This window comes from Schistocerca serialis, chromosome 7, assembly GCF_023864345.2.
Source record: "Schistocerca serialis cubense isolate TAMUIC-IGC-003099 chromosome 7, iqSchSeri2.2, whole genome shotgun sequence".
NCBI lineage: Eukaryota > Metazoa > Arthropoda > Insecta > Orthoptera > Acrididae > Schistocerca > Schistocerca serialis.
Window position 1 is genome coordinate 454,719,934 of NC_064644.1, and position 17,904 is coordinate 454,737,837.

Sequence of the window (17,904 nt, forward strand, 5' to 3'; positions counted from 1 at the left end):
CAGCTGTTCGATAGGTCGCGCCAGTGTCGATTACAAAAGTACACGCGCAGTAATTACATCTTGTTTCTTGATAATTTGGTTTGACAGAATCAGCGGGCTGTTGAAAGTATACGAGATAAGCGTTTCCATAAAAGCAACTGTATTCGCCGTAAGGGAGACAGTTGTTATCACAGAATTTGCACATTGCAGGGCAGAGACTGGAGTGTGCTGTTGACGATTGTTTAACATAGAGATGGCGTTTACATTGTGGAACTTGTTTGAAGCCTCACTACTCTGCTTAAACGCCGTATGTATCTTGCACGAAGAGAGATTTTTGGCAAAGAGTGAGTATGGTTTTTAGTGCTTGGACATTATGAAAGGTGGTGGAAACTGACGTTATACGTAGCATGAAAGTTATGTTATGATTTGTTACTTGTAACCAGAACTAGAAAAAAAGGGAAATATCCAAATAACTAACCCAAGTCGCGGTCATATGATGGATGAACTTAACTTCACATAACCTATAATTTAGTCAACTGAAGAGAAAATGTGGCACAGTACATTTGTGATGCATTTCTTCTCTATTTTGGCATTACTTCATGAGGTAAAAAGGAAGTTAAAAAAATTCTTCCAGTGCTTTTTCCTAACCCAAAATTTTCTCTACTGCTCTCCACTCTGTCTTGTTACTATGAGAGAAATATTTTCAGTATTGCTATTCATTTCACTCTTTTTGTATAGTCTATGTCGTCTTGAAAATTGTAACTTTTTGGCTGTGTAATTCTCATCTCAATATGTCGTACTTATAATAGGCACATAAAATTGATATGAAATATTACCACGAGTGTTAACATAAAGCATAATAATAGTTTTAATACTTCATAGTCTCTCCTACACCGAAGCTATGAGAGTATTGTCTTATTGTGCCGAGTCTAAATTTTTGAATGGTAAAATTTATTGTACTTCAAGCTGTTCTGTCATGCTGTTGTCAGATATGATGAGCTGCTTAGTGACAGCTCTTTTATTTTTTCCCTCCCTTTTGTTGTTCCTCTGTCTTCTATTCTCCAGTACCTTTTGAGCTGTATTTTTCTCCTGTGCTTGATGAAAATGAGAGCTAGCATTTTGTCACTACATTTATTACTAGCCATGAACCTGATTCTTCGAAATGCAAGAGATGCATAGTGCTACACTTCCCCTCCCCTTCCATTTTTCAGTTTGTATATGTAAACTCACAACCATGCTGTTACCTAGCAACTTAACCTAGGCCTTGGGCTAAGCTAAAGATCAGTCTGTTACCGCTGTTAGGTTCTTTTTCATTCATTTTCATTGATTTTGCCAAGTAATAACCGAAATGTCAAAATACACCCCAAAAGTTGTTTGTGTGTGTGTGACCGTTTTTTTTTTTTTTTTTTTTTTTTTTTTTTTTTTTTTTTTTTTTTTTTTTTTTTGAGAGGGGGAGGGTAATTGAGGATTGTCCTGGATAGTGTTTATAGGACAGAATCTGGGAGGAGATGGTAGTGGTAAATGAAGCCTGTGGTTATGTGTGTGTATTTAATGTTATATTAAATGGTCAGTCAGTGTGTGGTTTGCCAAGTTGGTCTGTTCATTTGTGAGTTGTTTCTTTTCTGTTATGGTTTTTTGGATGTCGTATAGTTTTCTTGTAAGGTGAGGAGTGTTTTTTGTTGTTTATCCTTGTTATTTTCATGTCTGAGTCTCTGGTTGCAATTTTGTGTTTGTGTTGGTGCAAGTGCTCAGCAAAAGTTGAACAATTTGTCCTATACTTCCATGCTCTCACATGTTCTTTGTATCTGGTATAAAATTTCCTCCTGGTTTGACCTATGTATCTTCCATCATATGTATTGCATTTCAGTTGGTATATTCCTGATTTCTGATATAGATCAGTTTGTCCATTGTTTTTGGGAAGTGTTTCTGATCTGAACTGTTGGTTTGGTGGACTATTTTTATGCCTTGTTTTTTTGAAAATATTGGATATTCTGAGTGTGTATTTGTGGTTGTATATCATTGTGTACAATCGTTTACTTCCTGTTTCTTTCACACTTTGTTGTTTCTATTCATGTATTGTCTAACGGAAAACATCACTTCTGTCCAAGACTGGTCAACCTCACTGACACTGTTCTGCATACAGAAGAAATAAAACTGCTCAAAAAAGGTCTGAAACTTAATGCCACCATACAAATAGTCAAAACTACAGAGAAAACCTCACAGTTGAATCAGAAAGCATTTCACACAGGAAAATGGAAACGAAACAAGTGATGTTAAACATTGGTCTGACGTAAGAGCTTGTCAGTAATAATATCAAAAACATAACAACTCAGATGAAAGGAAACACAGGAAACCAAAACAATACAGATTCCATAATACTAACAAAACTTAGAAAGAAACTACAGGAACACCTCACCATCATCACAAGAGCAGATAAAGGAAACACAGTGGTTCTCGTAGATAAAGAGCAATACATTAGTGAGACACAAGAGCTCACCTCAAAAAATAAAATTATGGAACTAAAATCAGATCCAACTTTCCAATTCCAAACTAAGTTGAGAAACACTCTGGAAGACATTGAACATAAAATAGAAAACAATGAAAAAAGGAAATTGCTACAAACAAATCTCAGTGCACCTTCCCTCTGATGCCAACCAAAGCCACACAAGAAAGATCTCCCCGTCAGAACTATAACATATTATAGAAACACACCCACTTACCAACTTGCAAGAGACATGTTGAAAACCTTGTCAGAAAACTACAATTTACAAGTGGACAGAATAAGAAACACAGAATTGATTCAGTACATAAAAAAAACATAAAAGTTCCATACACAGCCACTATCCTGTTATTTGATGTAGAGAATATGTATGCCACTATATCAATAACTGAAACAATAAACATCTTGGAACAAAATCTTAAGACACACAGTACACTTCCACATGAATGCATCAAAGAAAGTCAGGCTTCTTGGGCTAATAACAGAGCAGAACTATTTTCAGTTCAATAATGAATTCTATTTACAAAGTGAAGGATTACCAATTGGATCTCCAGTGTCTGGAACCATAGCAAACCTATTTATGAACCATGTAGAACAGATTAGATTTAATAAAATAGTGCCAAATATCCTATACTGGATTAGATTAGATTAATACTAGTTCCATGGATCATGAATACAATATTTCGTAATGATGTGGAACGAGTCGAATTTTCCAATACATGACATAATTAGGTTAATTTAACAACATACTTAAGTTAATATAACAACTTTATTTTTTGTTTTTTTGTTTTTCTTTATTTTTTATTTTTATTTTTTTTATTTTTTTTTAATATTTTTGTTTTTTCTTTTTTTTCTTAATTTATATCTAAAAATTCCTCTATGGAGTAGAAGTAGTTGTCATTCAGAAATTCTTTTAATTTCTTCTTAAATACTTGTTGGTTATCTGTCAGACTTTTGATACTATTTGGTAAGTGACCAAAGACTTTAGTGCCAGTATAATTCACCCCTTTCTGTGCCAAAGTTAGATTTAATCTTGAATAGTGAATATCGTCCTTTCTCCTAGTATTGTAGTTATGCACACTGCTATTACTTTTGAATTGGGTTTGGTTGTTAATAACAAATTTCATAAGAGAGTATATATACTGAGAAGCTACTGTGAATATCCCTAGATCCTTAAATAAATGTCTGCAGGATGATCTTGGGTCGACTCCAGCTATTATTCTGATTACACGCTTTTGTGCAATAAATACTTTATTCCTCAGTGATGAATTACCCCAAAATATGATGCCATATGAAAGCAATGAGTGAAAATAGGCGTAGTAAGCTAATTTACTAAGATGTTTATCACCAAAATTTGCAATGACCCTTATTGCATAAGTAGCTGAACTCAAACGTTTCAGCAGATCATCAATGTGTTTCTTCCAATTTAATCTCTCATCAATGGACATACCTAAAAATTTGGAATATTCTACCTTAGCTATATGCTTCTGATTAAGGTCTATATTTATTAATGGCGTCATACCATTCACTGTACGGAACTGTATGTACTGTGTCTTATCAAAATTCAGTGAGAGTCCGTTTACAAGGAACCACTTAGTAATTTTCTGAAAGACAGTATTGACAATTTCATCAGTTAATTCTTGTTTCTCAGGTGTGATTACTATACTTGTATCATCAGCGAAGAGAACTAACTTTGCCTCTTCATGAATATAGAATGGCAAGTCATTAATATATAATAACAACAAAGGACCCAAGACTGACCCTTGTGGAACCCCATTCTTGATAGTTCCCCAGTTTGAGGAATGTGCTGATCTTTGCATGTTACGAGAACTACTTATTTCAACTTTCTGCACTCTTCCAGTTAGGTACGAATTAAACCATTTGTGCACTGTCCCACTCATGCCACAATACTTGAGCTTGTCTAGCGGAATTTCATGATTTACACAATCAAAAGCCTTTGAGAGATCACAAAAAATCCCAATGGGTGGTGTTCGGTTATTCAGATCAATCAAAATTTGACTGGTGAAAGCATATATGGCATTTTCTGTTGAAAAACCTTTCTGGAAACCAAACTGACATTTTGTTAGTACTTCATTTTTACAGATATGTGAAGCTACTCTTGAATACATTACTTTCTCAAAAATTTTGGATAAAACTGTTAGAAGGGAGATTGGACGGTAATTGTTGACATCAGATCTATCCCCCTTTTTATGCAAAGGTATAACAATAGCATATTTCAGTCTATCAGGGAAAGTGCCCTGTTCCAGAGAGCTATTACACAGGTGGCTGAGAATCTTACTTATCTGTTGAGAACAAGCTTTTAGTATTTTGCTGGAAATGCCATCAATTCCATGTGAGTTTTTGCTTTTAAGCAAGTTTATTATTTTCCTAATTTCAGAGGGAGAAGTGGGTGAGATTTCAATTGTATCAAATTGCATAGGTATGGCCTCTTCCATTAACAGCCTAGCATCTTCTAATGAACACCTGGATCCTACTATGTTGTTGTGGTCTTCAGTCCTGAGACTGGTTTGATGCAGCTCTCCATGCTACCCTATCCTGTGCAAGCTTTTTCATCTCCCAGTACCTACTGCAACCTACATCCTTCTGAATCTGCTTAGTGTATTCATCTCTTGGTCTCCCTCTACGATTTTTACCCTCCACGCTGCCCTCCAATACTAAATTGGTGATCCCTTGATGCCTCAGAACATATCCTACCAACCGGTCCCTTCTTCTGGTCAAGTTGTGCCACAAACTTCTCCTCTCCCCAATCCTATTCAATACTTCCTCATTAGTTATGTGATCTACCCATCTAATCTTCAGCATTCTTCTGTAGCACCACATTTCGAAAGCTTCTATTCTCTTCTTGTCCAAACTATTTATCGTCCATGTTTCACTTCCATACATGGCTACACTCCATACGAATACTTTCAGAAATGACTTCCTGACACTTAAATCAATACTGGATGTTAACAAATTTCTCTTCTTCAGAAACGCCTTCCTTCCCATTGCCAGCCTACATTTTATATCCTCTCTACTTCGACCATCATCAGTTATTTTGCTCCCCAAATAGCAAAACTCCTTTATTACTTTAAGTGCCTCATTTCCTAATCTAATTCCCTCAGCATCACCCGACTTAATTAGACTACATTCCATTATCCTTGTTTTGCTTTTGTTGATGTTCATCTTATATCCTCCTTTCAAGACACTGTCCATTCCATTCAACTGCTCTTCCAAGTCCTTTGCTGTCTCTGACAGAATTACAATGTCATCGGCGAACCTCAAAGTTTTTATTTCTTCTCCGTGAATTTTAATACCTACCCCGAATTTTTCTTTTGTTTCCTTTACTGCTTGCTCAGTATACAGATTGAACAACATCGGGGAGAGGCTACAACCCTGTCTTACTCCCTTCCCAACCACTGCTTCCCTTTTATGTCCCTCGACTCTTATAACTGCCATCTGGTTTCTGTACAAATTGTAAATAGCCTTTCGCTCCCTGTATTTTACCCCTGCCACCTTTAGAATGTGAAAGAGATTATTCCAGTCAACATTGTCAAAAGCTTTCTCTAAGTCTACAAATGCTAGAAACGTAGGTTTTCCTTTCCTTAATCTTTCTTCTAAGATAAGTCGTAAGGTCAGTATTGCCTCACGTGTTCCAGTGTTTCTACGGAATCCAAACTGATCTTCCCCGAGGTTGGCTTCTACTAGTTTTTCCATTCGTTTGTAAAGAATTCGTGTTAGTATTTTGCAGCTGTGACTTATTAAGCTGATAGTTCGGTAATTTTCACATCTGTCAACACCTGCTTTCTTTGGGATTGGAATTATTATATTCTTCTTGAAGTCTGAGGGTATTTCGCCTGTTTCATACATCTTGCTCACCAGATGGTAGAGTTTTGTCAGGACTGGCTCTCCCACGGCCGTCAGTAGTTCCAATGGAATATTGTCTACTCCGGGGGCCTTGTTTCGACTCAGGTCGTTCAGTGCTCTGTCAAACTCTTCACGCAGTATCGTATCTCCCATTTCATCTTCATCTACATCCTCTTCCATTTCCATAATATTGTCCTCAAGTACATCGCCCTTGTATAGACCCTCTATATACTCCTTCCACCTTTCTGCTTTCCCTTCTTTGCTTAGAACTGGGTTTCCATCTGAGCTCTTGATATTCACACAAGTTGTTCTCTTATCTCCAAAGGTCTCTTTAATTTTCCTGTAGGCGGTATCTATCTTACCCCTAGTGAGATAGGCCTCTACATCCTTACGTTTGTCCTCTAGCCATCCCTGCTTAGCCATTTTGCACTTCCTGTCGATCTCATTTTTGAGACGTTTGTATTCCTTTTTGCCTGTTTCACTTACTGCATTTTTATATTTTCTCCTTTCATCAATTAAATTCAATATTTCTTCTGTTACCCAAGGATTTCTACTAGCCCTCGTCTTTTCACCTACTTGATCCTCTGCTGCCTTCACTACTTCATCCCTCAAAGCTACCCATTCTTCTTCTACTGTATTTATTTCCCCCATTCCTGTCAATTGCTCCCTTATGCTCTCCCTGAATCTCTGTACAACCTCTGGTTCTTTTAGTGTATCCAGGTCCCATATCCTTAAATTCCTACCTTTTTGCAGTTTTTTTAGTTTTAATCTACAGGTCATAACCAATAGATTGTGGTCAGAGTCCACATCTGCCCCTGGAAATGTCTTACAATTTAAAACCTGGTTTCTAAATCTCTGTCTTACCATTATATAATCTATCTGATACCTTTTAGTATCTCCAGGGTTCTTCCATGTATACAACCTTCTTTCATGATTCTTAAACCAAGTGTTAGTTATGATTATGTTGTGCTCTGTGCAAAATTCTACCAGGCGGCTTCCTCTTTCATTTCTGTCCCCCAATCCGTATTCACCTACTATGTTTCCTTCTCTCCCTTTTCCTACACTCGAATTCCAGTCACCCATGACTATTAAATTTTCGCCTCCCTTCACAATCTGAATAATTTCTTTTATTTCATCATACATTTCTTCAATTTCTTCGTCATCTGCAGAGCTAGTTGGCATATAAACTTGTACTACTGTAGTAGGTGTGAGCTTCGTGTCTATCTTGGCCACAATAATGCGTTCACTATGCTGTTTGTAGTAGCTTACCCGCATTCATATTTTCCTATTTATTATTAAACCTACTCCTGCATTACCCCTATTTGATTTTGTGTTTATAACCCTGTAGTCACCTGACCAGAAGTCTTGTTCCTCCTGCCACCGAACTTCACTAATTCCCACTATATCTAACTTCAACCTATCCATTTCCCTTTTTAAATTTTCTAACCTACCTACCTACCTAATCCTACTATATCCACAACATTTAGAAAATGATTATTAAAAATATTTTCAACTTCTGACTTTGTTCGTAAAGTTTTCATTCAATTTGATGGTAATACTGTCTTCCTCTGCTCTTGGTTGACCTGTTTCTCTTTTAATAATATTCCAAATTGTTTTAATTTTATTATCAGAGTTGCTGATTTCAGACATGATACACATACTCCTGGATTTTTTAATAACTTTTCTTAATATAACACAGTAGTTTTTATAATTTTTGATAGTTTCTGGGTCACTACTCTTTCTTGCTGTCAGATACATTTCCCTTTTCCGGTTACAAGATATTTTTATACCCTTAGTAAGCCATGGTTTGTTACAAGGTTTCTTACGAGTATATTTAACAATTTTCTTGGGGAAGCAGTTTTCAAATGCATTTACAAAAATGTCATGAAATAAATTATATTTTAAATTGGCATCAGGTTCACGGTACATCTCATCCCAGTCTAACTGCTGTAGGCTTTCCCTGAAATTTGCAATTGTTAAATCATTGACTGAACGTACTACTTTGCCTCGAGGACTGTTTAGTATTGCTGAATGTAGCTATGTCATATATTGTAACTAGCTGTGCACCATGATCAGAAAGACCATTCTCAACAGGCTGAGCATTTATCTGGTTAAACTTATCTTGGTCTATAAAGAAGTTATCTATCAGTGAGCTGCTATCCTTTACCACCCGAGTAGGAAAATCAATAACGGGTGTCAAATTGAAAGAACCGAGTAATACTTCAAGGTCATTTTTCCTATTACCCTCTTTCAGAGAATCTACATTGAAGTCCCCACAAATAATAATTTGCTTCCCCCTGTCTGACAGATAGCACAACAAGGAGACCAAATTTTTCAGAAATAGATGAAAATTTCCTGATGGGGACCTATATACAGTTACAATTATAAATGTGCCTTTATTTAATTTAAGCTCACAGGCACATGCTTCTATATGTTTCTCTACACAAAACTTTTTTGTTTCTATACTTTTTGCACAATGATAACTTTTGACATATATGGCAACTCCTCCTTTCTCCATATTTTCTCTCATTACATGTGCAGAGAGCTTATAACCACTTACATTTACCTTATCCATATCAGTAACAATGTGATGCTCAGACAGGCATAGTATATCTATTTCATTCTCAGCTTCTAAATCTTCTAAACAAACCAGAAGCTCATCTACTTTATTCTTTAAACTCCCAATATTTTGATGAAATATACTTACATTATTTTTAATTATACTTTTATGAGAACCTTTCCTTATTCTAACATTTGCAGTACTCTCCTGTCTGAGTTTCTCATTGTGCTTAGGCCTAGTTCCTATACCATCTTGTGCCTGATGGATGAAGGAAGCAATAAAATTTAAGAGTTACACACAGACATAAATTCTGTTCATAAGATAAATTTTACAATAGAGAAAGAGTGAGTAGACAGTTTAGCTTCTTGGACATCACCAAAAAGTTTCAAAACCACCAACACTCATTTGACATATACCAAAAACTGATCATATAGACACAGCTATACATGAGACATCACAACACCCCAGTTCCCAAAAGCAGGCAGCACTTAGATACATGCTCCACACACTAATCACAGTACCATTAGATACAGACAGTTACAAAAAAAAATGAATACCATAATACAAATAGCCACAAACAATGGATACAAAGAGAACTTATTAACAAAGTTGAACAAGAAAATCAAGAAACAGAAAAGAACAAACACCCAGCTGTCATCAACACAGGGGCGAAATCACCTACAAACAAATACTAAAATACAAGAATAGGAACAACACAGTGTAAAAGAAACAGAAAGTAAAAGATTGTATGCAATGACATACAACCACAAATACACATACAGAATATCCAGTATTTTCAAACAACAAGGCATAAAAATGGCCCACCAAATCAACAGTTCAATTCAGAAATATTTCCCAAAACCAATAGGACAGACTGATGTATACCAGAAATCAGGAACATACCAACTGCAATGCAGTACATGTGATGGAATATACACTACCGGCCATTAAAATTGCTACACCAAGAAGAAATGCAGATGATAAATGGGTATGCATTGGACAAATATATTATAATAGAACTGACATGTGATTGCATTTTCACGCAGTTTGGGTGCATAGATCCTTAGAAATCAGTACCAAGAACAACCACCTCTGCCCGTCATAACGGCCTTGATACGCCTGGGCATTGAGTCATACGGAGCTTGGATGGCGTGTATAGGTACAGCTGCCCATGCAGCTTCAACACGATACTACAGTTCATCAAGAGTAGTGACTGGCGTATTGTGACGAGCAAGTTGCTCGGCCACCATTGACCAGACGCTTCCAGTTGGTGAGAGATCTGGAGAATGTGCTGGCCAGGGCAGCAGTTGAATATTTTCTGTGTTCAGAAAGGCCGGTAAAGGACCTGCAACATGCGGTCATGCATTAGCCTGCTGAAATGTAGGGTTTTGCAGGGATCGAATGAAGGGTAGAGCCATGGCTCGTAACACATCTGAAATGTAACATCCACTGTTCAAAGTGCCGTCAATGCGAACAAGAGGTGACAGAGACGTGTAACCAATGGCACCCCATACCATCACGTCAGGTGATACGCCAGTATGGTGATGACGAATACACGCTTCCAATGTGCGTTCACCGCGATGTTGTCAAACACGGATGCGACCATCATGATGCTGTAAACAGAACCTAGATTCATCCGAAAAAATAACATTTTGCCATTTGTGCACCCAGGTTTGTCGTTGAGTACACCATTACATGCGCTCCTGTCTGTGACGCAGCGTCAAGGGTAACCGCAGCCATGGTCTCCGAGCTGATAGCCCATGCTGCTTCAAATGTCGTCAAACTGTTCGTGTAGATGGTTGTTGTCTTGCAAACATCCCCATCTGTTGACTCAGGAATCGAGACGTGGCTGCATGATCCATTACAGATAAGATGCCTGTCATCTCGACTGGTAGTGAACAAGGCCGTTGGGATCCAACATGGTGTTCCATATTACCCTCCTGAACCCACCGATTCCATATTCTGCTAACAGTCATTGGATCTCGACCAATGTGAGCAGCAATGTCGCGATACAATAAACTGCAGTCGCGATAGGCTACAATCTGACCTTTATCAAACTCGGAAACATGATGGTACGCATTTCTCCTCCTTACACGAGGCATCACGACGATGTTTCACCAGGCAACACCAGTCAACTGCTGTTTGTGTATGAGAAATCGGTTGGAAACTTTCCTGTCAGCACGTTGTAGGTGTCGCCACTGGCGCCAACCTTGTGAGAATGCTCTGAAAAGCTAATCATTTGCATATCACAGCATTGTCTTCCTGTTGGTTAAATTTTGCGTCTGTAGCACATCATCTTCGTGGTGTAGCAATTTTAATGGCCAGTAGTGTACATAGGTCAAACCAGGAGGACATTTCACACCAGATACAAAGAACATGTGAGGGCATGGAAGTATAGGACAAATCATTCAGCTTTTGCTGAGCACTTACACCAACACCAGCATAAAATTACAACCAGAGACACAGACATGAAAATCGTTAGGATAAACAACAAAAAACACCTCTTCACCTTACAAGAAAACTACCACATCCAAAAAACCACAACAGAAAAGAAACAACTCATATATGATCAGACCAACTTGGCAAAGCACACACTCTTTAAACTGACTGACCATTTAATATAACAAGAAATACACACATATAATCACAGGGTTCATTTACCACTACCATCTCCTCCCAGGTTCTGTCCTATAATCAGACCAGCATGAATGAAAAGAAACGAACAGACATAAACACTGTTACTGTGCGGAATGAGAAACTGTAAAAATGAAGAGTAAATAATGCAGTGCAAGAAACACTGCAGAAAGGCAAAAACTACAAATTGCAAATGCGAATTGAAGTCTTTTGATGTCAGCCCCAGCTAGGGAGGAGGAAAGGGGCAGAATATGTAAACTAACTTGCATACCAACTTTACAAACAAACCACTGTTTTTTAACCTAAAAGAACCAGAAGTGTACAAATCTATGTATCCAATTAGCAGAATAACCGCGGAATATGTTTTATACATAAAGTCGAAATGTCTGGTGTGATTCTTTTTTAATTAAATTGTAGCCAGCTCGAGTTGGGTAACCAATAGCAATTGAAGGTTTTCTTAGTTGAAGCAGTGGACTAATTTCTAAAAGCAGACAAGTAACGCTGTGTTCCAACATATTACAGATACGCTTTTTGAATACATTATTCATAAATAACTGAGCATGGGCAACACCGAAGATTGCAATTTTACGCATCAACTTTGACTTGTGCCATCATCCAAGATGGCAGACATCACTATTCCTAGCGAATAAATATGACAACCATAACGTCTTTCATTGCACATGACAGACACACAAGTAATACAAGAAATATTCAGTTGCAGAAGTGCAATGAAACTAATGGGACAACTGTGGGTATTGATGGTTTTGTGGCAGGGAATATCAAATATATGACAGTCCTAATAATGAAGTCATAACATACCAAAACAATTACTAATGCAAAAATTAAGGCCACAGAATCCTCAGCAGTCAAGTCGGGGGGAGGGGGGGGGGGCACAGAGTATCAGCAATCAGCAGTGTTTCCCTTAACTTTTATAACTCAAAGGACAAAGTTCATGAACTCGCGCAAGGCTCAAACCTGGGTACCAGAAACTTCACTTGATTGATTTATCTTAAATTAAGTCCACGATACCACAAACCCATAAGTGCTCCAAAACTTGGTATCAGAAATTCCACATGACCTACGTAGCTCAAACAAAATCAGTGAGATTGCAAAACTACATCCATCTTGGTAAGTCCAGTATCCAACACTACTTGACCCTTATAGCTAAAACAAAGCTTGTGATACCACTGGCTCACCTCTGTGGGTAAGACAAATTTGACAGTACCTACCAATCACAAGCCAACACAGATACAAACAAACAAAATAAAAAATCATAAAAACTGTATTTACACCAATTTAGATATTAAAAAACACAATAATGCGCATAAAAACACTTGCCATACATACTACAACAAAAAATGAAAGCATAAAAACATACTTACCAAGCTGGCTGCACACAAATCTAACAATAGGAAATATGTGTTAATACAATCTCTTTGGATGGCCAGCCTATACTTCTCAGATCAGGAACTCCTCCAGACAGAATGCCATATGTTAAGGCACTGACAAAGCCACGTATTGGCACCTGCTCCAAGGTGTAGCAACTTTGGTCAATCTCATTCCTTCTCTACAAGCATATCATTTCACATACTCTAAAGTTCAACTGACTATAAATTATGTGAGGCTCCTAAAATAAAGCACTGAATTCCCCTATATTTGTGTTTTTAGTTGTTGTTGCATTATAGTTTAGTGAATGATTCATACACTGATTCCTCTCTTGAGTGTATATAATAAAAATGTTATGAGCCTTAAAGGACTACATCCATCTTCAGCCATCTCTTAATGATAGCAAAAAATTTACATTATATTAATTACAGAGCTCAGTGACAATGTTTATTATTGTTATTATTGTTGGTTGTTGTTGTTGTTGTTGTTGTTAAAATGGAGCGCAGGGTGCCGGTCGTCAGTATGGATTCCATCATCCTGCAGTTGTTTTTGCCACCAGTACGTTGTAATGATTGGCCTTGTGAAACTCCACCTCAGTATAAAAGTGCAAAGCCACTTCATCACACTCTCTTATATTTCACGTGAAACAGAAAACAAAATTGGATGAATATTTTGGAGTAAAATTAATATAAATACATATAAATGTAAATTTATGAATATTTACCTGGTGCCAATCAGATGGGAAAGACGTAAGTGTTACTGTCAATATTTAAAACACTACTAGGGTGCTATCCCAGTATGACACGGTCTTCAAATTACTTGAAAAGTATCTTACATCCATATGATACTGTCCCAAAATGTAATTGACCCACCTCCTTGCTGAGCTGATGGAACTGCATGACTGAAACATGTTGGAACATGTTCTCCTCTACATCCTTCTACAAAAATGGTGGGTCAACAGAAGCGTCCGATCCAACGCGTCGGCTTTGACCCGTGACGTAAGGGTGTTGTGTGTGACGTCATGACGGTGCGAAGTTTGGTTTAAGTGTGGCTGTCTCCAATTCTGTTTTATCTTATTTTATTTACTTTTCTGATCTGTTCGTTCTATCTCGTGAGATTTTTTTTAAAAAGACAAAAAACACTAATCAGCTACTGAAGCATCTTTATCTTCTATGGGTTGCAGGGGTTACGACCCCTGGGGAGGTGGGTGGGTATTCATGCATGGCTGTCTTCACTTACACGTTGTAGCTACGCAAGGCGTCTAAATTTGTTTGTATTTAGTTTGCCCCCACCCAAAACACCCCATTTCCCGCGCTTGTCCCGTTAGTGCCATTAGGCTTCTTGTGGAAAGTGTGTGTGTTTGTTTTTGTTTCCGCCATATTTGTGACGTCATGGGTCAAAGCAGACGGGTGGGATCGGACGCTTCCGTATTTCCAAAATGGTAATAGATTCTATTCAAAATGTTTTTACTTTTTAGAAAGGGCTACCTATCAAAGTTATTAGTTACAAACTTTTTTTTGAGCCGTTTATGTTTATGGTTTGACTTTAGTTTGCTTTTATCTCCAACATTCTCAAGTTATTTGGACACACTATGTGAATGTTGCTAATTCTGTTAGTCTTTAGTTGATCTGTACTCAAAGTATTGTTGGATCTGTGCAACAGATATCGTCAGTGTAGACGTGCACTTTGATATTTGGCAGTATAGGAAGCAGTAAAAACTTTTTAGCTTTTGCATTGTTGACATCAGATCTTGGGGCACTTAATACTAGAGAATCATAATTTTAATTGGCATACGGTTCACTACTCAATGGTGAATGCAGGAAGTTGGAACAATGAGATAGGTTCTCGAACAGGGCATTCAAAATACTGTAAGGAACTTTGAAATTATTGTAAATTGTTTCACCCTATATGCACCACTTGGCGTCTTTCAAAATCCGGCTACAGTATCATTATGTGTGACAAAAAGATTTGTTGTAGCCTGAATGTAAAGGTACGTAAAAAGGTCAGTCAGCTTTTCAGATAACTGATAATACATCTTGTGATGTCAAAGTGTAAAGGTAACAACGTAGAAATTGGAAGAAGCTAAACGAAAATGGCATCTGAGTGGGGAGAGTTCTGGCTGCCACTGACAAAATGAAAATGCTATCATGTTGCAGTTAGAAATAGAAAGTCCTCAAGGAAATGAAATGATGGTATAGTTCGCTGACCATAAAATGTACGAGAACAAAAAGAAAACTTAAGTATTGATGTGTGAAGTAGGCAGACATGTTTGGAAACTAAACTTTAAATATGGATTCCTGAAGAGGAGGATAAATTGTGCCCTGTCTGAAGTAAAATAAATAAAGAAGGAAAACACAAGAAAGACATAGTAGCATAAATTGCCCAAGACAAAAGGGCTTTCTGCTAAAAGAAACAGCCAGTAATGTCCAAAATTATAAACCTATAGACTAAGAAAAAGAAAAAAGCTGTATTTAGCACAACTCTGTATGGGTGTGAAACAAGGGCAGTGCAGGGAACAGAAAAGAGATTATTAGAAACGCTTGAAATGTGGTGGTACAGTGTAGGTGGATTGATGAAGTAAGGAGTGAAATAGTTTTGAAAATAGTCAACAAGAAAAAAATATTTACTGAAGAACATATTGAATTAGAAAGAGAAAAGGGTTGGGCACATATTAAGATTTGAGTTGTTACTGAAACAAACACTGAAATGAAGGGGACAGCTGGCCGCGGTGATCTAGCAGTTCTAGGCGCTCAGTCTGGAACTGGGGGACTGCTACGGTCGCAGGTTCGAATCCTGCCTCGGGCATGGATGTGTGTGATGTCCTTAGGTTAGTTAGGTTTAAGTAGTTCTAAGTTCTAGGGAACTGATGACCACAGATTATAAGTCCCATAGTGCTCAGAGCCATTTGAAGGGGACAGCTTGCAAGTGACGATATGTTGAGGTCAAAACATCATTATGGATAATGATGACAATCAAGCCATTTTTGTCAAACTGGGAGTTGACAGTGTCGATGGTGGGAAGGTTACAGGCAAGTGATCAAAGACTAAAATATAATTAAATACTGAGCAGGATGTGTTTTATTGTTAGTGTTGTTTAGGTGTGTGTGTGTGTGTGTGTGTGTGTGTGTGTGTGTGTGTGTGTGTGTGTGTGTAGCACATGTGCTAGTTAATAGCTTTTTACTGTCACATTTCCAAATTACTTGTGATGGTGTGTCTGTTAATAAGATTGTAAATTACTTTCAGTTGGCTGGAGTGTGAATCAAAATGTCCAGGGGTTTGGTGAACAACCTACAGTAAAATCACAGATTTTGAACCTTATTCGTTCTGTGAGGCTTGTAATGAGAGGTAAATATAAGTGGTTTTTTTCCAGTAATATTTTGGATATAATCATAATTAAAATTTTTTTTTATAATATGAGGGTGATTCAAAAAATGAAGTAACAAGTCCTATGAGAGTCATTATGTTTGACTAAGCATTTACTCCACTGCTATATTTATCTGTTGGACCTGGTATAAAATAAATGATGATCTAGGGCTAGGATCCACTTAACAGCAGCCTCTTGAATTTTGGCGTTGGTACTTTCGGTGGAAACAGGCCTAGTGCTTCTTTAACAGTCCAGATACATAGGAATTACTTGGTGTAAGATATGGGCTGTGTGGATGGTGTTCAGTATGGTTTGTGAGAAATGTTGATCTAAATCACACATAACTGAGGCTTTATGCAGTCAGGCAACAGCACTAAAATTTTGGAAAGCAATACCTGTTTACTCTGAATGCCGTATGCAAACATTCTGGTACTGAACAATAATTGGTAGCTTTCACAGTCACTCCATGTGTGTCCCAAAAGACTGTGGCCACAACTTTCTTTGCTGAAACTTGTTTCGATCTTAATGGGGGATGGAGATCTCTCCATGTCGTTGATGTGTTTTTCCGGGTGTCACACAATGTACCCACATTTTGTCCCATTTGACAATACAGTGCAAGAATGGAACACCTTCTGCATGATAACACATTAAGTGCTAAAAAGACAACACCATTGTATTGGTGTATTGTCATCAGAGAGTTGCTGCAGTACCTATAAAGACCGCATATGGTAGTACAGTATTTTGTGCACAAAATCCACTACACTGCCAGTGAAAAGATTCAGTTCATGTGCAATCTGTGCCTTATGGCTGTGATGATCAGCTTGAATCAACCATTTAAAAATGGTCTATGTTGTCACCCAAGGTGGATATGCTGACCATTGTGTATCTTGCATGTCTGTTCTGCATTTATCAGATTCCTTTCACCAAAACCTCACCTGGTTTCATTTCATTTCATTGCACTTGCTCAGAATACTTTCTCAAGTTGGTGATGAATTGCAGTTCCAAACTTTTCTTTAAATTCAAATGACAGCCAGAAAGTACTACCATATTAATCAACCTACTATGTTCTTCTCTGTAATGTCAACAGCTGGATACAATGTATCACAGGGTTAGTCCTTAGTCTATTATTGTGTTTTAGTATACACAGATGCTGTAAAACATAAGAGCTGATATGATAAAAGCATTCTGAAAAAACATTTTGAGAGAGAGATGATCATAACCTAAAAAAATTATCCACTTATGTCACCATTGAATAAAAAGATCTGTAATAACATCTGCTTTCAGTGTAATAAATAACTCATTAGTTTTTGCCTCTCAGTATTAACATGAGAAATTCAAAAACAACCAAGACTATCAAATGTGAGGTCTGTTAAGTTCCTAGTGCAAAATGGAATTATCTTTTGGGGAAACTGTCTCTGTAGCAGTTGTACTTTAAGTATACTAAAAGAGGCTGTTCATGTGTTATAAAACAGACAGCATTAGTGTCTTCATGGTATTGAGTAGAGAAAAACTTCTTAAAAACTCTTCTGTTTGTTGAAATATGGAATACAGTAATTTACCAAATGAAATTAAAGAATTAGAAATACCAAGAAATTTCTATGTGAATTAAGAAAATCTA

General features: G+C 37.3%; 1 protein-coding gene across 1 annotated transcript in view; it reads left to right on the forward strand.

Moving 5' to 3' along the window:
• LOC126412713 (immediate early response 3-interacting protein 1) overlaps positions 1–17,904 on the forward strand; it is a 33,719-nt gene continuing 15,815 nt past the window's right edge. The window contains exons 1-2 of the mRNA XM_050082431.1: positions 1–323; positions 16,166–16,267. Of these exons, the coding sequence (XP_049938388.1) occupies positions 233–323; positions 16,166–16,267 (193 nt within the window). The 5' untranslated portion in view covers positions 1–232. The remainder of the gene's footprint in view (positions 324–16,165; positions 16,268–17,904) is intronic.